The sequence below is a fragment of the Aricia agestis genome, chromosome 6 (genome assembly GCF_905147365.1).
Source record: "Aricia agestis chromosome 6, ilAriAges1.1, whole genome shotgun sequence".
Lineage (NCBI taxonomy): Eukaryota > Metazoa > Arthropoda > Insecta > Lepidoptera > Lycaenidae > Aricia > Aricia agestis.
The window spans coordinates 16,637,427-16,659,927 of record NC_056411.1 but is presented as its reverse complement, the minus strand read 5'-3'; the positions used below and the strand labels follow the sequence as shown (position 1 = coordinate 16,659,927).

At 37.6% G+C, this 22,501-nt stretch overlaps 1 protein-coding gene across 2 annotated transcripts in view; it reads left to right on the top strand.

The window, feature by feature from the left end:
* Window positions 1-22,501, top strand: part of LOC121728392 (Fanconi anemia group J protein homolog) — a 78,965-nt gene that overhangs the window by 29,407 nt on the left and 27,057 nt on the right. For both annotated transcript variants that reach the window (XM_042116563.1, XM_042116564.1), the window contains exon 3: window positions 9,269-9,400. In XM_042116563.1, the coding sequence (XP_041972497.1) occupies window positions 9,269-9,400 (132 nt within the window). The remainder of the gene's footprint in view (window positions 1-9,268; window positions 9,401-22,501) is intronic.

Below are 22,501 nucleotides of genomic sequence, written 5' to 3'. Positions count from 1 at the left end.
CGTTACGGAATTTCTCGATTCGGTGCCGCCATCAAAGTTATGCCATAGCTTACAATATGTTTTTGGAACTCACGTTTTTTTTCTCGCGTTCCTGCTGATGGTAGCAACATCTTGCCTCAACAAAACCTTCTAATTACAACGTCAGGCCACTTCCCGGCATTTAAAACTCTCGAAAACTTTGTTCGCCTGAAAGCCTCCTTAACACTCGCTCAGTCCCCCTCTTCGCCATTTTGCTTCCATATGCATATTCTTTTATGTAAATAGCAGTTGACAAAATATACGTGAATAGCTAACGAGGGGTTATGTGAGACCTTGTATAGGCATTGAAGATTGTTCATTTGCTTTCTATTCATATATGCCTCGAAAAATTAAAAAAATTAAGCTTACACCAAACTATGTACAAACTAGATTTTTTCAACGGTTTCGCCCGCGAAAAATAAGTATTATTCGGTCCTATTTATATATAAATAAGTATTATTCGGTCCTTAGATATGGGATTTCATTCTTGGTGGAACATTTACATCATAAATGTGCAAAAATGACATATTTCTAGCTCCTTTGGCCTTTTCGCTAATCTGTTCGTCAATCAGGTTTACCTGTAATTATGCAGATAGATATCTAAATCTTAGTAAACTCCTATGAATAATACGCGAAATCAATGCCCAATTAGATTAAAGGATCAGACGGAGCCTGAATATTTAATAAATAATTAAAACCTTGACTCAGATACGGCTAACGCATGAATAATATACGCCAACTACCCTCCGTATCATTACTGGCCTCTTGTGCGTAATTAATAGGGCTGGCTATCCCGGCTTTATTAAATTTTAGCGCCCCCCTGGAGGAGGGGGATGAATAGACCCATCACTTTTACTATTCACGGGGGCCGGGGATTACCCTGATGAGTTCTCTCCCGAGGGGAGGGCCGGTGCGGAATTCGCCGCGATCGCGACGCAATTGTTCTTGATTGCTCTATGTACGGCTGTACGCTGCGACGATTATGCTGACTATGTTGGGGACCTATGTATTGGGGTGTTTTAATGGCTTCGGTTTTGGCTAATCTGGTGGTTATGAAACGTGGATACTGAATATATAGTTGTGTGTTTCGATTTCTGTAAGTGTATTGCTCTGAGAATGATATATCAGTTTCTCTCGTTCTCAGTAGTATAATTTGCTAGTTGTTGCACAGAATATATAGTAGTACCAACAGAAGTCTCACTTGAGACATCTGTTTAAAGAAATAACGACTCATGTTACGATACTATTAAGTTCAAATTCCGACCGCGCAGTGCTAGGTGCCTACAATTATATTCACCTACATGTCCGCTCTCTGTCTATCGCATAACTCGTACCTTTTCTGACGGAATCAAGGTTTTCGCCTCTTAGAAAACAAAATATTCTTTTTTAATTACTATTGGTATGAATAGCAAACCTTTTTATAGTAATATAAAATTTTAGTAACCCAACCTATATTTTATACTTAGTAGTTTTATATATTCGATTATAGTGCAGGAAACTTTTACAATTTAAACATAGTAACTTGTGTTTATTTCTGTGTAGTTTGTGCGTTTCTTTGTATGAAATTGGTTTATTTGCTATGTTTGTATAGTTTTTATCTACTTTTTGTATTTATATAAGTACCTTATTAAAATATATATTTCATTGGCCTTTCCTAATTGATCGATCTTATAAGATTTATAACGATTTTGTCACAGCGGTTAAATCAGTATCATGAATAAAATTCCTCTATGATAAGTAAACAGTATATACGCGACGAAAAATCTTGCGCGTGCGTCACCGCTCGCTTGTGAGTCCCTACTGATTGGCCACCTGCGGGTGGTACTTACAGTTCGATACCTATTCTCGCGAGTGGGACAGGCCTGGTTGTTGCCCGCGATTTCGTCTGCGTCAACACATATTAACAAAAACTAGAGATCGCCCAATGGTCGACATTCGACCTTAGTTTCAACGACATTAGGACTAGTACGTTTAATTTGTAAAAAAATATTGACTTTATCATATTTTTTCAACTCTCGTCTCTGGGACTCAGCTGATCTCAGACTGGCCGTGTAAGCATTGTCTAATAGTATCTAAGACGAGCTTTTGCCCGCGGCTTCGCTCGCGTTAAGAAGTATTATTATATACAAACTTTCATCCCCTATTTGAACCCCTTGGGGTTGAAATTTATCAAAATCTTTTCTTAGCGGATGCCTACGTTATAACATCTACCTGAATGCCAAATTTCAGCCCAATCCGTCCAGTGGTTTGGGCTGTGCGTTGATAGATCACTATGTCAATCAGTCAGTCACCTTTGAGTTTTATATATATATATATATATATATATATATATATATATAGATTCAATAAAAAAAACTATAATCCATTTTCAATTTGTCAACTTGTTGTCAACAGACTTCAACCATAAATAAAAGAGTATAATTCGCACAGATTAAAGACACCAATCTGTGATAATTCGTATGTAAGTATAGGTTTGTCACTTAAAAATCGGTCATCTTCTTGAGTGTGCGTATTGTAGTGTGTGTAATGTTTTATTTGTTAAAAAATGTGTGATAAAAGCATAATTTCAAAATAATATTAGCTCGATGCACTCCTTCACCATATAATCTATAACTGTGCAAAATTTAATTCACCTACGTTTCCGCATTTTTCGTCAAAAGGGATACAAAGTTTTTCGCTTGCGTTTTAATATATGTATAGATAAATAATTTCCTCGATTTTACGCATTCTTTTTTTATTCTTGGCTTCCTTTGGTCGCTGTTATGTAGCCTAAAGCCTTCAACGATAAATGGACTATTTAGATAGTCCATTTATCGTTGAAGGCTTTAGGCACAATAGGAAATTTTCAATTTGAACCAATATTCCAACGATCAAATCCTTACAAATTATACAGGGCCCTCTGAAGAAGAGGCAGCTTTCGTCACTGGGCCTTTCATTTGAGTTATACCGAAGCATTTCAGCATAATATTACGACTATATGTAATTCTATACTGACCCTGTAAACTTGAGCTACCAACTAGTTATTCTTAAAACTGTGAAACTCGTAAACAGCGAGCTAAAAGTTTATCCGCTAAATCAAAAATACGCAACACGCTCGGAAAGTATGCACTATGTACCTACAATAACAATGCTAATTACATGTTGATTCCCAAAACAAGTGAACACTGGCCCCGGGCGGGTGCAATATTTTTCGGGCGTGCGCTGCGAAAACAAGACGAGCTCACCCCATTGTTCGGGGTACAATGGGGCGAAACTCAAAAACGCTGCAATCGATGGCCGCCGGCGAGAGCTGCCGGATCACACGGTTAATTATTGACACATCCGTTTTTTACCCCACGGGGCTAAATTCACCCCATACTACCGGGCTAAATTCATTGTGGTGATATTTCTTTTGTACGCGAAACTGACTATTTCCTTGCTTTTGTTGGCTCGACTGGGCGTCCCCGTTTGTTTTAAATTACGGGTTATCATATTATTCAGAGTTTCGTACCGCCTTCTCGGTATGTACTCAATAGCGATATGGTGTAATAGAGGTTATGTACCGGAAAATCTTTGAAGGATGTAGGAGAATTCGGAACAAAAACCGTAACTGAATATTGAAATGTTGTTAAATTAAAAGTAAATAAAGCCTCAGTTAGTCCTTACGGACAGTTGGATTTCACTCAAACTTGACGCTGAACTCTTACTACCGGCCCGTTTTCCTGGCTTTAGAAATATTTTCTATTCTTTATTCCGTCTCATCTCAAATGCCAATTCCGCTGGTAGGAAAAATATGAAAATCAAATCCGACTACCACGAAAAGAGTCCTTTCAATAAATGCAAAGGAATAAAATCGACGAGAGCATCACGCACAAACTCAAAATCTACATTATTCCCATTTAACATTTATGTAGCCTTTATTTTTATCATTACAAGTTTTTTAGACTAAATTCCTAAGGGTTGATTCAGACCGCAACGTGACGCGTAGATGCATTTCTAAATTTGTATGGATTTGACAGATTGGCAAGACGTCTCATGCAATTGGAATCTGTCAAATCCGTACAAAATTAGAAATGCATCTACTTATTCTACGCGTCGCGTTGCAGTCCGAATTGACCCGTCCCAATGAATTGAGAATGGGTCAACTATGATTTTTTACTTAAGATTTTATTATTAAAATAATTTTATACTTAAGGATAAGCCAAAAATTCTGATGATGATCTATTTCGGCTCCACAATTTCCATTTACGATAAGCCACCAATATCACCGGTGACAAACCGTGTCGTGCGCGGCCCTCGCCGCTCCGCACGCGAATATATTTTTTACTCTAATTTAAGGGTTGAACGTTATCGAACACGAAAACGATAAGCGTTATCAGATCGAGATCGTCCGGAATGTCGCCGAATCTCATTATCGCAATAACCCTTTCGTAATAAGGAAACGGTTTGGAAGGGTTATGGGTTTTGGAAGTCGTAAACTGCATTCTTAATGCGATGGGCTCTGGCAAATGTTTGGGCTTGCAACGAGCGGATCGCCTGATGGTGATCCATTTCCGACGGTGGTCCATAACTATTTCGACTCAAACGAACAATGTCCGATCTGCAGGAAGGTTTTCAGCAGAGAGTTTTGAAGTCTCTGACTTGTATGACTCAGAAGCAGTGAGACTTAAGATTAAGATTAATTTTACATACAAAAATCTCAACTGACCCAAAAAAAATGCGTAGGCTTCTTTCCTGCGGGGCTTCAACTATCCGAGCAGAGCTGCGTGAAACGTCTAGTATTGTGTACAGTGCTCCCAAAGTGATAATGCTAATAGAAATTTTCGTAATTTTTCGGCAACGATCGTATTTCCCGAGCGTCGGAAGACGTCGCTTCAAGCGCTGCTTTAAACTTAAGCTTAAGAAAAACAGCGCTTTGCAGCGACGTAGAGGCGCCTGACGTTGCTTGGACGTTACCAATTACCATGGTAACGCCACGATAGCTTCCCGGTGAGTTAACGACAGCGGACATCCACCGGCTATATGATATGTACTTCTATTCCCTTTTAACAAGGTGATAACGTACAAGTACAGATAGATATATACAGTGTTAGATCTTTTTATTAGTAAAGGGTATATCTACAATCAACTACAAGTGAGACAGACCTTGTGGCTTATTTCGTTTTTCAATAATGGCCACAAAGATGCCGCGAAGCTTTCAAAAGCTCCAAGTGACCTCACCGTAAGTCGTGTATTATTTTTTCGTACATTCGAATGTTATAAAAAAGTGATCACGGCGGCGAGTCTCAAAGTTCAGGGGCTTTTGAAAGCTCAAAAATAAAAGCTCGATGTAACGTGACGCTTTTACAAATCGGCAGCGCGCAAAGCATTGTCTTCCGCCGCGCATCACTACCAATCATATCAAAAGATGAGAGGTGTGGTAAAGCTCTTTGATGAGAGCTTTTTATGAAGCCTTATAGAATTTGTGGAGATTGGCTAGGGCCAAACTTTATAATTTTTTTTTTTATGAAATAAGGGGGCAAACGAGCAAACGGGTCACCTGATGGAAAGCAACTTCCGTCGCCCATAGACACTCGCAGCATCAGAAGAGCTGCAAGTGCGTTACCGGCCTTTTAAGAGGGAATAGGGTAATAGGGGAGGGTATTGAAGGGAAGGGAATAGTGGAGGATAGGGAAGGGAATAGGGTAGGGGTTAGATTGGGCCTCCGGTTAACTCACTCACTCGGCGAAACACAGCGTAAGCGCTGTTTCACGCCGGTTTTCTGTGAGAACGTGGTATTTATCCGGTCGAGCCGGCCCATTCGCGCCGAAGCATGGCTCTCCCACGTTTATAAATTATTTTTAACAGCTGATTTTAATGAAATTTGGTCCTGGATGCAAAATTAGTACTAGGGCAAAGTAGCTCGGTCGTCCATCTCGCTCCTATGTCCTTATCCGGGACTCAAAGTAGGTATTACTTTGAGTTCCGGATAAGGACTTAGGATAGCTTTTATCCCCGAATAATAAATAGCGATACCTAAACGAATATTGACGAGTTGCGGATAACATCTAGTAACTGATATTGAACACTAAGGGCCTGTTTCACCACTTCCTGATAAGTGACGTATATCCACCGACTTGACAGATCAAGTATGGAGAATCTGTCAAAAAAGTTGTGAATAGCCTATTCGGCACTTTATCAGAAAGTGGTGAAACAGGCCCTTAATTTCCGTAGTACTTCCCACTTACGAGTATAATGTGCCCAAGTTTGTCACTATCGGAACAGACAAATATGTAGTAATAGTAAAGGCTGTGCTATTTCTAGGTGTTTTAATTGGTAAAGCAAGTAATGTTTTAGGGTTCCATCATCTTTCGCCTTTATTCTCGCTGCACTAGTTAGTGCAGCGAGAATAAAGGCGAAAGCTACGCTAGTAACTATCTAATCTTTGACGAAAGTGTGATTGCAGCAAATACGTAGGTGCGATGTGCACTTAGGAAGTTCAGCCAAGTTCAGCCAAGTCGCATCCGCACTTAATCTGACAACTTAGCACTTTCTGCTTTGTACTTAGCTTCTTGATTTTCAAACTGGTTATGTAGAGTTACTTGGCTTTGCTTTTATTTCGCATCTTTCATAATATCAGTTACTTGCCTTGATGACGTGCTACGGAGTTTATTTACTATATAGCCTACTACGAATAATAAAAACTGTTTATTATTCGTAGCCCACTAAGAATGTTTTGATAAGTTTAAAAGTTTCCAGCCAAAATGTAAAGTAGAGCAAGCTATACTATGAACTGCATTCTACGGTGTACACAAATTTAACAAATTACTGAAAATGACTTGTGATCTTTACTGGGAATAAATATTAATTTTTATTATTCTCGATAAATATTACAATGAGTCATCACTCAGGTGCGTTCTTTTCATTATATTTCGCTCCCGTAGACGTTCTACGGGTAAAATAGGAGGCGGCGTAATTCGAGACAGCCTCCATTTGGAGATTAATAATAATTCCAAGTAAACAAAAAGAAAGCGGGCGCCTACTCTCGGTAATTGAAAACGAAATAATGTGACGGGCTCGTAATGACGAGTCTAACGTAACTCGAACGTCCCCGATCTAACAAAGCATTCATTTCGCGGCGGTAATACCGCCTAAGGGCGGCATTGTTCATGATTTTCTGCGAGTCCTTTTTTTCGCATTTTCTTCTCGAAAAGAATAAAAATTGTGAGCGGCATTGTCGGCGCCGGAGCTCGCGCCGCGTCGCGCATAAAGACGGCCCGGATGACAACGAAATGACGACAGCGCGGGTGGCCCCCCCTCCCCGCCGGGAAAATGTCGCCCGGGTCCCTCCCCGCGCCTACAAGACGGCATTTTTACACGCACCGGGGAAACAAACAGTATTATGCACCCGCCGAGCCCTCGCGACATTAAACTCTACCTCCCTGCCCCGAGGGTCGACAGCCGCTCGCCGGGGCCCCGCTTGACTTTTTAAAGCGCCAAGTGTGTTTGCGATAAATCGATAAGTATATAGTCCGCGCCAGCGGAGGGTACAAATTGCTCGGATTTTACAGTTCTTTGTGTCGAGGAGGTCGGTGATTTCCGCCGGAGTAATGGCGTTCGGGCCACAGAATGTCTCGTGATTGCCCTCGGAGCTGCAGCTATTTAAATAGCAGTGGAGGGCACTCTAATTGAATTAGTAATTATATAAATACTCGCTCCGCGTAGACACGCGTTTCGCAGGTTCTCAGCGACATTTTGCAGTTTTATTTCTGGATAACCCTTTAGCGACGTTAATTATAAACATTTTCTCTCCACATTGAGATGAGCTGTTGACGTCGTATCTTTTTATAAATACTTCAGCAATGGAAACCTAGATAACTCATAACTCTAGCTCGAATGCGACTATAAGTTATGTTATTAAAAATTGTATAAAAGAGGGTTTGTGACATTTCTTTTGCTGCTAGACAATAGGCATACCCAACTGACACGAAGCGTTGCCGTCTGATGGGTTGGTGGTTTTAAAAACTGATTAAGATTTTCGACACTTTTTTTTTTATGAAATAAGGCGGCAAACGAGCTAACGGGTCACCTGATGGAAAGCAACTTCCGTCGCCCATGGACACTTGCAGCATTAGAAGAGCTGCAGGTGCGTTGCCGGCCTTTTAAGGGGTAATAGGGGAGGGTAAGGAAGGGAATAGGGGAGGGTACAGAAGGGAATAGGGGAGGGTACGGAAGGAAATAGGGGAGGGTAGGGAAGGGAAAAGGGTAGGAGATTGGGCCTCCGGTAAACTCACTCACTCGGCGAAACACAGCGGAAGCGCTGTTTCACGCCGGTTTTCTGTGAGGACGTGGTATTTCTCCGGTCGAGCCGGCCCATTCGTGCCGAAGCATGGCTCTCCCACGTCGAAAACCGACCGTCACTTTCGGTCGAGCTGTACATAATATCGATGTCGAACTTAAAAAAAGGTGGAGCTAGGTAGAGTAGATATCAAATGTATACTATATAGTTTTATACATTGATATTGGAACTATTCATATATTCTTTCCTCCATAATATTACCCCAACCCTCCGACTCTAGTCATAAGCTTGCGAGTTGCGTCGCCCTTGCACCTACTAGGTACCATTCGTAGTTGGTATTCCTAATCAAAAATTTGTAAGATTCTGTACCTGCTAAAAAAAGCTTGGTAAACGCGATGTCGAATCTATTAAAACTTTAATAAGTTTTAATAGATTCGACATCGCGTTTACAAATTTTCTGTTTGAGACTACACACTCTAACACAGCATTTTAACCCTCAGGCCTCAGATAATTCTGAGGCCTGAGGGTTAAAATGCTGTGTTCTTAATATCCTGCTAATGGCCCGCTAAGCTGGCTTATTAATTGTCCGGCTATATTAGGCTTTGACAAAGTGTTGTCACACAGTTCTACGTTTAAATTTAGTTGCAGTATGCAAGTTCTTGCATGCGAGTGTACGCATAGGCAGTGTGGGAGGAGGGAGGTGCTGTACGCATGCCTATGCGTACACTCACTCATTTACTTAAAGGTGGAAGTTGTTTTCGCGGAATATTGCTAAAAATAATAACAAACTAAATTTAAACTATGGATTTCCGCAAAGTAACGCCTGATTCCATTAACAGTTCTACGTATTTAGTGTACTTGTCCATATACCCATAAATAGAGCCACGTCACTGTCATACACACTAGCTATTGAATATAAGTTCACACATCGAAGCATAACGCACATACATATAATTGAAGTGTATATAACAAAGTTCTTTATCTTCTTTCTAGATGTGATGTTCAAGGAGAATACAAAAGATTTGTTCCTGCATCCGGACAACGAAATTGCAGGAGCTGAGTTGTTGGCGACGCCCAAGAAGACCATTGAATCACCAGAAAAGTTCTTCTCAAAACCAGTTTATGGTAAGTAAAAACAGGTTTCCTTAAATGTACAATGGGCTATTTTCAAATGATCTTATAATAATATTATGAACTTTCCCGAGACTCAATATATCACTGCAACTTTCAGCAGTTTAACCGTGAACAGGTTACATACAAACAGACATACTCACACTAGTAATAAATAAAATGTACTATCCAACTGCGAAGTATTTCACCGACTAACCGCGTAGCAGCATCTGACTTCTTACCGACATCCAAAAGGTGGCTGTAGACCCGTAGATTTGTTGCATTATGCGATTTAATTGCGTAACAAAACATCATAACTACGAACATAATCCGGTCATCTCACCACGCTCCGCTACCGTTCCATATTCAAATTATCACAACTGTCGATCTGGGCGCTCGGTATTGTGCGCCTGCGCATCTGCCCCATTATGAACGTATTTCGAGTGTTTTTTTTTTTGTTTTTTTTTATTGTTTGCACAGACAGGCAACGGAATATGAGCATTTATGAGATTCCACCTTTGATTGTAGATATCCGTGTTCGTCATTGTGAATGGAATGGTATAACAAGATTTTGGATTGTACTTATGAAGTTGGATATGTTACACACATATTTCTTATAACTTGTGATGTTGGTGACTGCTGTGTACTAGCTTGTGTAGTTAGTTGCATAATTGTTGCAGAACTGTAATAAAATGTGTATTAATACCTACTTGGATAGGTACTGTTATAGAAATTTAAAAATGTTACACAGAATATAATCAATATGTTGCCTCTGCGCCAGTCGGGATAAAAGTTAATTGCTGATTGCAAGTTGAATACCGTTTTGTGTCTTCGTATTTACGAAAAGAAAATATTATGATAACCTAAGCTTAAGTTTCACAAGTTACCAAATCTGCGTAAATGGGCCTGCATATTTTTAGCGAGGAGTTGTATATCAAGTTAAAAAAATCATATTCCACTTAAAACATTGCCAAAAAATGTTAAGTATTATGCTGGCTGACCCCGCTAACTTTTGCCTCGAAATTTTTGCAATTTTCTGAGGTATCTCTAGTATTCTTCAGAATAAAACGTAGCTATTAGCTTTCCATCTAGGTGAAATAATTTTTAAAATCAGTTCATTAGTTTTGACTTTTGAGTCTAACAATTTTGAGCCTCAATAGTCAATACGACAAACATACAAACGAACTTTTCCTCTTTATAATCGGTATAGATAGCCAAACCAACCTCCTCCTATTTTGTAAGTCGGTTAACAATTTTCACCATAATCACGACGGGTCGCTGGCAAGGTGTGCGCTGAAGTCGGCCAATCGTCACCTCCGGCGTGAAATGTGGGCGGGGTGTCGCCGGCCATCGATCCGACTATATACCGTCTTGTTCGCGGTTATACTGCCCGTGGTATAACCCTTATGTGCAGGGGACATGGGTTAGTGTTAGGTGATAGCGTTTGGACTGTGCCTTGTTTGCGTTATAGCATTTTAGTACTAGAAGCTCGGAGATGATAATAATATGACTCTTGGACACTAGGATATTCGAATAATATTACTATAGTCCAAGACATAATATTATATTAACTTTAACCCTTGGACTGTCACGTCTTATTCGCACTATACGATTTTCCTCTAACCTTAATGCTGACTAAATAAAATTAATTCAAAAAGAATCCCCCGTAATCCTTGAAGCCTGAACATACCCTAGAGTAACTTGGAGACGAATTGCCCATAATATTATGTAAAAGTGGCACTTAGCTAAGCATAAATTATCGTTGCCAACCTTGAATTAAAAAATTAAACTTTTTTGATAAAATATCAATCAATCCTAAAAGTGATGTAAAATGAAAGTGTGGCTGTATAAAGAACTGACCGTTAGCTCTACTCACTTAAACCTCTAAATTGATTAAAATCGGTATGGAGAATGGAGTCAGAGCTAAGAAATATAATATTATCAGAGAAACGCGCTATAATTATAGGTAGATATTAATGTTTCATTCAAATATTTTTATTAGATTATAGTTATTTTCAATGAAGAACTGTTTGTTACTCAGAAATCATAATACTTTTTTTTTTTTTATAATGGCCCCTCACTTGGGACCTCTTGTTCCCCCTTACATGATAAGGGACAATTTCTACATTTATTTATTACATGTTCGTATTTTAAGCAGTTATACATGTTATATTTACACCTACATATATACATTTTGTACAAGACATTATTCCTTTTATACATACATAACTTTTCCATCGTTGTCACAACTTAGCAATTAATACAATTTATCATTTTTCTTGACATTTATTTTTTACATTCAACTATTATTTTCTTTCGATTTACATCATTTTTCATTTTTATCACAGCTTTACTTTTACTTATTACATAAAATTGAGAGACGTTTAATACATTTATTCTACATTATTTATTTACTTATATTGTACCCATAGTTATATACCTTGTTTTATTTTATACTTTATTTTACAACTACTATTAGTTGCCTGTCTTATTTATTTCTATTTTGTAGTTAAAATACAAATGTGAGCCATAACGATTTTCATAGCAGATTTTGCCTACATTCAGCCAAGAGTGACCGATCAGTTGCGCCAGGGTTGTTAAGATTAACAATGCAGTTAAACAATACAATAATACTGTAGCTTATCTTAATATATATATTTCTTGTGTGCGTGTGTATGTGACTGAACTCCTCCTAAACGACTGGACCAATTTTGATGAAATTTTTTGTGTGTGTTCGTGGAGATTCGAGAATGGTTTAGATTTACAGTTTGGTCTACTGGAAAATGTTTTTTCAATTAATTTCTTATTTATAAGGAGTTGTTGATTTTGGAATGTTTTACATTAGATCCGGCGGACGGCGCTATCATCGCATTCAATATTATTCTATTTCAATTTAGAATAATATTGAATGCGATTTACTCCGCCGTTTGTGAACCGATTTTCAAAATTATTCTTTTGGTATATGTGGTATCATCCCAATTTGGTATTATATTCACAAAAGTGGTGATCTGATGAAGGATGCATAAATAATCGAGGGAACTTCTCAAAATTTATATGGAAACATGTGGTGACTTCGGTTTCGTGAGAAGTATTCTAAGCATGATTTTGCACCGAGATATACCTGGTATACCGTGGTTCGGAAGGTGCTGAGAGAACTCCTGATTCTTTATAGATACAAGTTTGGGAAATTCGGCGTTGTTTTAAGAACGGAAAGCATATGCTACTACGCAAATTACATTCATCATCATCATCATCATCACTACCATTTTATACCATACATCGTCCCATGGTTATGACTTATGAGCCTATAATGACCCTGTTATTGGTACTTTGCATAGTCTTTTAGATCGAGACTCGAGTTTGTCAAGCGATAATTTAAAAAAATCGATACTTAATATTGCTTGAGAGTATATTTGCTTGAACTGAGAGTATGTAAGATAGTTAATTTATCGAATAAGACTATAGGCTATATATCATCACGCTAAGACTAATACGACCGAAGAAACTCAGGAAAATGTGGGAAAAACGGGGGAAATATTAGAAATTACGAACTACTGGAGCAATTTTTATGGCAATATTTGGCACAGATATAGAGTAAACCAAGTGAAGGGAGTAGGGACATAAGAGCTATTTTTATGGGAAAATATCCGGTTTCCGTAAAATTCCTAATTTACGCGGGCGAAGCCGCGCGGGACATCTAGTATTCTATAATTATCGACAATACTATATTAACTATATACTATATTTTACTTAAATTCTACATATAATATCATACTACAGTCTTACTACATTTTCTATTGCAATACATTATTTACATTTGCCATATTTGCTATATCAAATAAGTGCAAAGTAGTCATTTGTATTTTGTTTTGTATGTGGATATATATATATACAGGGTGTAACAAAAATAAGTGATAATACTTTAGGGTGTGTACGTGTTCCTTGTAGAGAGTTCACTGTGAAAGTAGCAGCGCTGAAAGACCAAAAAATTTTTTCACTTTTGTATGGGCAAGGGTCCGAGCGTCACGAGTTTCCCCATACAAAAGTGAAAAAATTTTTACAGGGTGTAACAAAAATAAGTGATAAAGTATTATCACTTATTTTTGTTACACCCTGTATATATATATATATATATATATATATATATATATATATATATATATATATAATTTTTTTTTAATACCTACACACTAATTATAGACATTAATAATATATACTTATCAAATAAAATTACATTTACCTACATATTTTAACTACATTGCTACAGTTTGGTTATTGCTGCCATAAATTCATATTTACTACTAGCAATATAATTTTTATTTTAGACGCTTATCGGGCTCTACATTTCTCTTAGCAGCTGTACTGCGACGGCATCGTAGTATCGTTACGTGTGAGTTCGTAGAGCCATGTACGTTCCACGAACGCATCGTCTTCAGGATCATACGATACCGCCGCACGTGCTATGGCTTCCCATTTTTGTCTTATCGGGCACTCTCGGCCGAACGCACCATGGTTTGCTTTTAAATTATTTTTCTTGCAGTTAATGCAGCATGGCTCGGTACCCCCCTCGAAGCCCTCACACTGTGATTTGTGGTGTGTTCCGGAGCAATGGCCGCACCTCACCTCCGCAGCAATATCGGCGCAGAATCGCTTCCCGTGTCCGTACCCCAGACAGTGCGAGCACCGTATTAGGGGGGACTGGTCGGCGACCCGCACCCTCTGCATATCGATGTATGCGCGGCCTTCTCTAGTGAGGCACAGCCATATCTCCGGAGACACCTCCAGCACGACGTGCTCAGTATGGGCATCCTTACCACGCTTTCGATATTTAACCCTTATCCTGTCCTCATCCCCATCCAGGATATGCTGTATGAGGTGCTTATTCTGAACACGGATTGCGTCACAAATGTCGTCGTCCGTGTTCGACTTCAGCACCCCATACAGAATAACCTGGGGGTCCTTATTTTTCACTATTTCCACTTCGAACTTATCTTTTGCACATATCTCTATCTTTTTCCTTACTTCGTCTCTCTCTTTTCTGTCCCACATAATGCATACTACTTCGAAAGAAGACACTTGTGTATTTACAGTTTACACAAAATTTTGGGTTTATATTCGCCATTAAATTGACTTTCGCCGTACCAATTTTCATACCTTGCATCCTCGTAAAAACTAAAAGCTTCACGAATATTACTCACAAAACTTGACTCCTGTTTGTAACATAATATCACCGATAGCGAGCTCACTATGCCCGACGGCACGGGACTGGTTTTTAGGGTTCCGTACCCAAGGGGTAAACGGACCGGGACCCTATTACTAAGACTTCGTTGTCTGTCCGTCTGTATGTCTTCAGGCTGTAACTCAAGAACAGGAATAGCTAGAGAGTTGGAATTTTCACAGATTGTGTATATTTGCCGCTATAACAACAAATACTAAAAACAAAATAAAATTAATATTTATATGCTCTATGTCAATAATAGCAACAGAATAATAAGGTACTTGAATTTCTCACACAATTCTTAGTTTTATGTGTACTTTAATATTTAATAATAATATTAATAAGTATTTAATAAAAAATCAAGAGGGGCTCCTCCAAAACAAAAAACACAAATTTTGACCTAATTTTGCTCTATAATGGTACGGAACCCTTCGTGCGCGAGTCCGACTCGCACTTGGCCGATTATTTTATTTTACCGTATGTTGTTTAAAAATGATTTTTGATAAACTTATAACGCGTAAAAATAATTAATTTTTACGTTAACTTGTTTATAATAAAACATGATAAGTGTGAGTTAAGTGTAATACGTTATGCGAACGAATAAAAGAAGGATAATTACTATCATAATCGTCTTCTGAAAAAGCAGAATGTAATTTAGAAATACATTACTTAGTAATTAGTAGGGAATGCAATACCGGGATACCGGGATCCCGAAATACCGGGATCCCGCATGCATTTTGCGGGACTAATCCCAATCGAAAATTTAGCGGGAACCCGCGGGACTGGCGGGATTACAAAAAAGCGTAATTCCTATGTGTAACGCTGCGCGCGGGAGTGCGTGAACTGGCTACAGGCAGACCACTAAGCAATTTACCATCAATTCACCTATAATTTACTTTAAATGACAATTGTACCAACCAGCGGGGAAGCTGAGCTAACTTTTTCAGCTGCTGGCTACCTTGTGTTGAATATCAGGAGCCGTTTGGCAGACGACACAATTAATACCTTAACATTTTTAACATACTTTTATAATTATATAAGTTGGTTAAAAAGTGTTTTTTAGTTTTTTTTTAACAATTTTTTTTCGTAGTCATATTCAAAAAAAGTTTAGATAATAAATAACTAAAGCCAAAAGTATTATTAAACCCTTGTAAAAGAAGTGTCCGACAATGTTTGTTTTATTTATGTTTCTAAGAATAAAAGGAGTTCTATCAAGTAAAGTCATTATAACGATTTATTTTAAAAGTTTAAGTCCACCCTGCGGGATCCCGCAAATACCGGGATCCCGCGGGATTGTGATGGTTTAATCCCGCAAATACCGGGATTGAAATTATCCTGCGGGATTGCATTCCCTAGTAATTAGTATATATTTTGTCATTCGGGACTCGGGAGTATCCACTATCCTAGCTACAAGTGGAATTCTGTACTATAACTACATTAAACGCACCTTACGATATTTTCACCACAAAAATACTCTTAAACCCCCAAGTAAAGGATCTCCTTTTGTGATAGAAGTCTCTGGATACATTTGCCATAGATATAGAGGGTGTAACAAAACTAAGTGATAATACTTTAGGGTGTGTACGTATTCCTTGTAGAGAACACACAGCGAACTCACTACAAGGAACACGTACACACCCTAAAGTATAATCACTTAGTTTTGTTACACCCTGTATATACTGTACCTACTTCGTAACCATAGCCCTACGTAGAGTCACGTAGAGGGGTCTAGCGTAGACGTAGCTCTATTAAAAACGTTGTTCCTGTATCGCCCAAAGGTTGACTGGTAGATAATGCCATAAGGCATTAAGTCCACCTTTATACTTGTATGTGCTTAAAGTTTTTAATAAAATAAATAAAGAAATAAAATGAAGAAATACTTAAAATAAAAAAAAATGATACTTGTGTGTAAACAAAGTTACTTTCGAAAAATAGATTGTAAAAATGTTATGTTATGTAATGGTTCAGAAATAAAGAATTATTATTACATAAACGTAATAGAGTGCGATACATATCATAAAACTAGTCGATGCCCGCAATTACTCCGCTGCGTTAAAATTTGTTTATCGCGCGCAAACCGTACATTTTCCGGGAAAACAGTATCTTATGTCCTTTCCCGGGAATAATTATCACAATTTCAGCAAAATCGGTTCAGTGGGTTAGGCGTGAAGAGGTAACAGACGAGAGATAGTCACACTATCGCATTTATAATATTAGTATGGATGTACATATTTTTACTCTACCCTTACTCATAAAAAAATTTACAGGGAATATTGAAAATCCACTGTTATTGTCTGTCATGTGAAGTTTTCAATAAGGCAGACAAAGACAAGCTCAGTCAGTTATTTGCTAAGTTAACAAAAATAATACATGTTCACTCATCACATGTTAAAGATTCTCGTCCGTTTAATATCATTGCGCACGATCACAAGTGCTTACATGATGAAAAAGAATGTAAAGACACAATATGTATGAAAATTGAACAAGTGACACATCATAAGTATCTAGGACTAATTGTGGACAATAGATTTAACTGGTCATATCATGTAGATGCTGTTTGTGATAAGTTGAGGGCAATTCTAGTCAAATTCAAACTGATAAAAAGTAAAGTTCCATACCGCATCTTATTAAATATGTATGTGGCCCTAGCAGAGTCAGTTATCTCCTACGGGTTAACAAGTTATGGGAGAACATTTAACACCTACTTAAACAGAGTATATAAGTTACAATTAAGACTCTTAAAAACAATAATACCATCAAAATTAAGACACAAGTACGATGATACCTCATACTTATTTAAGTTATGTAAGGTATTACCTATTTTTGAAAAATTTAAACTATTATTACTATGTGAACAGTATTTAAATAAAAATCTACTGATGCCTACATATCACAGATGTACGACTAGAAAAGTATCTGATGGCATATTTGAAATACCGAAATTTAAAAATTACTATGGCAAAAGAACTGTGGAATATTTGCTACCATCTCTAATAAATAGCATCCCACAAAGTGTAAAAAGTAAATTTAAAGAAAATAATTATAGAAAATTATTAAAAAACTATTACTATGATATTATGGTGAGGCTGTGAAGGACCAAAATTAACATAATAATATTATGTTAATTGTGGTCTTTTTTGGCTTCACTATCTATATTATATACTGATAGTACATACTATATACAATACGCATGCACCCTAGTGGTATGAGTCATAGACCGATCCCAAGATATTATTTTATGTCGCAGGGCTAGGGTGCAATAGGGTATAAATACCTTTTTATTTAAAAGTGGCAACAATACATAAAAATAACTTGTAACACATGATCATAAAAATTAAAAAGGGGTAGAAGATCAGTTCATTAATACTCGGTGAATTTATATAATATTATTATGGTATACATCCATGCATGCACCCTAGTGGTATGAGCAATCTACCGACCCCAAGATATAATATTGTATCGTAGGGCTAAGGTACATAGCATAATAACTGCTCGTGTACCTAACAACAGCTAACCATATCCTAAAATGATAGATGTATCAATATTCTGTTAATACGAGTATTACATTTAAAATAAAACCAATAAATCAGTGTGTACACAAAGTAATGATAACATTCTGTATGTGAAGGGTCGATGCTTACGACAAAAACCGGTCCAGTCGCAGTCCGCAGTTCACAGCTGACACTATATTGTTATACTTACTGATAAGTGATGTAGTTTAGCAAATTAAATTGTAATAATGTTTTTATTTGCAACTGCAAAAATACATCATATTTAGTTTATACTACACTATATTTGTTATTAGCTGTACTTCCCCGTGAAGGATGAATAACTTTAGTCAATAGATTATTGGATAAGTTTATTTGTTTATTAGTTTCTTACTAGATTATAGTGATAAAATGTTGCGCGTGGTGAACTTTCTAAGCTGTACCAGACAAACCTTGCAGGTTTATGGTACACTCTCAATTAGACATAAGTTATAATTTGTATTACTTAAATAAATAAATAAATAAATAAAAATAAAATTATTTATATTATAAGTAAGGTGGGTACTTCTTTAAACAGTTATTTTACTTACTTAATTCCTGAAAATATTTTGTTCTAATTGACTTTAGTTAACTCATTGCATACAGCAAAGTATACTAATGTTAAATGCGAGATATGTTGTATGTAAGTGTCCATTTCATGTGACAATATCTTACTTATATATTTGTAACTTGTCACTAGCTTCTACTCAGCAGTATCAATATTCAGTATCAAAAATATTATCTTTTCTTCCTGTCTATCAAACAGAAACTTTAGAAAGGGCGAATTTCAAAACCAAATATCCAGTCGATTAAGATAAAACTTCCATTAATAAATACAAAGAGGGTCTCTTTTATGAACAATTCCTTTGGGGCAGATATTGTGCGGGAAAGAAGCGTGGAACAGATAGGGTATTAATATTTGACGCGGATTCGCGATAGAGTATTTTGTAAATTGTGTTATGAATTATAATGGACTGTAATGGAGTGGCTAAGCCTGTTACGGAATTGGTAATATGTATGGATATCGATCAGGAAAGTTTGATTATGCTTAAACGGATTATGTAGAGTAGAGATGTGGTTCTCTCTACTTGATTGTTTCGACAATTTTCGAAAGGAGATTGTCGTCGCGCATAATGTTGTGCCTTGAAACAAATCACGACTGTAAAATGCAATGTAAAAGCCGTTAAAATAAACAGCAATAAACTAATATACCACAATTATAGCGATTTTAAAAGACCCTTCAGTATTCGATTTGATTTTTGCGAAAATGATAGAGAAGTATAAAAAATCTAAGACATGGTTTTATTGTAATGTCAACTGAAACAACCATCTGCGACTGCATAAGCAATGAGCATTATACTTTTTGAACGTCAGCCAATATCAATTCAGTCTGGAAAACTGGCCAAGTGCGAGTTGGACTCGCCCATGTAGGGCGCAGCAGCAATAAGGTTTATTTTTATGAAATTAAAAGGTTTTTTTATTTATTTTTATATTTCAGTTAATTTAATGAAAGTTAAATTAAGGTTTACCATTTGTGACGTATAAAAAAACTACTTGCTAGATCTCATTCAAACCAATTTTTGTTGGTAGTTTTTATCATGCCCCTGCTTTAGAAGTTAGAGGGGGGGGGGCACACATTTTGCCACTTTGGAAGAGTCTCTCTCGCAAACTATTGAGGTTAGAAAAAAATGATATTAAAAACCTCAATATGATTTTTAAAGACCTATTTATACCTGTATAGCCACACGCATAGCTTAGAAGAAAAAATATTTTTTGTTTCAGTTGTGCCTATGGGGACCCCTAAAATTTAAAAAAAAAACCATTTTTGTATCAAAATCATTAAGATTTTTTTTTGCACAGACTACATGTACTTACCAAGTTTCAATAGTACAGCTCTTATAGTTTCGAAGAAAAGTTGCTGTGACATACGGACGGACGGACAGACAGACAGATATGACGAATCTATTAGGGCCGATTCAAACCGAAATGGCAGTGGCGAGGCGAGCAATTTTAAACTTTATCTTCATTATTGTAATACATAGTATCGCTTGCGAAGTCTACGGCCGCTCGTGGCCGCTCGTGGCCGCGATTTCTCAAGCGATACTATGTATTACTGATTACAATAATGAAGATAAAGTTTAAAATCATATGACGCTGAAAGTGCTCACCTCGCCGCTGCCATTCCGGTGTGAATCGGCCCTAAGGGTTCCGTTTTTTGCCATTTGGCTAGGGAACCCTAAAAAATTGCAAAAAAAATTGTCGACGATAAAGAAAAAGTTCTAATCAGAGCCTCAAGTAAACATTTCAAGAGCTGGTGACGTGGGCTTTTAAAGTCGAGTGTACGCAATTTTTCATTACAAAGGGTCGAGAAAGTGAAACCATGACATTTTCCTGTGCATTTGGGCACCTAAACCGTTCGCAAACATGGGGGCAGAGTAAATGAGAGGTGGGGTCCTAAACAAAAGCCCCCCACATCGACCCGGCTGGGGGTGAAAAGTAGGGTGACCAGGCGGGATGGAAATCGGGCAGTGGTCAGTGTGAGTCTTTTTTTTTTTTGGTTCGGTGTTGTTTTTGGAGTAGAGTCTGACAATTTTATAGATTACACTAAAATTCTTACTGACAAAAGATGGACACTGAAAGGTACAAATGTTATAGTTATCAATGTTTAGGCCTTTTCGTTACATGGTTTAAATTTTCTAACGATTCAGGCAAAAGTATGCATATAACTATAGGTACTATCTGCATTTTGTATGCAGACGAGGACTTCAGTTTTTTTTAAGTATACAATCAGCAAAAATATATATCCAAAGGACAATATAGCGTTTCTAAAGTTGTTGGTTTTTTTGACATTGTTAGTTCTCGTTTAGATATAAGTAAGTACCCTACTACCGCCTACCACGGATACAAATTCATATTGTTTCAATCCAGTCTTTTGATCTTAATTGGTTGTACTTGGCTGACTGCATGAACATAAATCATCAATATGCTTTAGTAAATTTATATACTTACGTGTTACAAAGTCATATAACATGTAACTGTCCCAATCGATCCCAAATCATAGCCGCCCTACACGCAGGGCGGTTGTGCTTTTACGTAGCGCGTGTCACTTGTGCGGCGGGGCGCGGGCGGCGCGGCCGACACCGCCGGCGTCGGGTTGCCATGGCGACGACACCGCGACACCGCCGCGCCCCCCTCACCCCCTCCTCGCCGCCCCCTCCCTCGGCTCGCCCGCCCCCCTGCGACACACGGCTGCTCACTTATATACCGACATAGGGGTCGGCCCCCACTACATAAGACGGCACGGTCAGGCGCTGTAAATAACGCGAGATAACTTGGAGAGGGTCTAATGGAATAGGGAATCGTGTTTTGGAAAGTGCCCCGGAGAATGCGGGGTTGTTGAGTGAAAGTCGATACGGGATTTGGGAATTTGATTACGAGCTCGAGTAATTTGTACAAATTGCTCCGGAACTAACCTGTACGTTACTTGGTAAAGTTGTAAATCTTGTTTAAAGATACTGAAAGATACACATACGGTCTCTGAGATATTAACTACCGCACTCAGAGACATTTAATTATGATTGACCTTCAATTTAATGAGGAATTTGACAGATAATGTATGAGGCTTATGTCAAACATTTAAATTAATTACATATAATTAATTAACTAACTAACTAACTGCCACACTCAGAGTGGAACATTATTTACTTAAATGTAATTAATTTAAAATTTTGACATAAGCCTCATACATTATCCGTCAAACTCTTCATTAAATTGAAGGTTAATCATAATTAAATGTCTCTGAGTACGGCGGTTAGTGCTGCAGTTTATGGTTATATTATTTAGGTTCATTGAATATGACGAGCTCTGTGGCTCAGTTGGTGGGCTGTTGGTAGCTCAAACCGGGGGTCGCGAGTTCGAATCCCGCCGACGGAACAAAAAGTTTTCTAAGTTCCTGGGTCATGGATGTGTATTAAATATGTGTATGTGTATCATATAATAAAATCTTAAATATATGTATAGTATAAAAGTAATAAATATATTTCCGTTGTCTGGTACCTGTAACACAAGTCCTTCAGGTACTTAGCACGGGGCCAGACTGACGTGGTGTGAAGCGTCCATAGATATTATTTTATTATTTAATGAAGCGTTTGAAGGAAAATTTATGGAGTTTATGTCAAAATCTTCATTAACTTAAAGTTAGGAAGCATTAAATCTCTCTGTTTGCGGCAATTAGACTCCGTAGCAAAAAAAAATGTATTTTAACTTTTAGATTACAAAAATACCTGTAGTGGGTTAAAATTTTTATTACAACCAGTAAATAACAACAATGTTTTTAATCGTTTATTGAGAACTTAGAGAATACTCGAGACA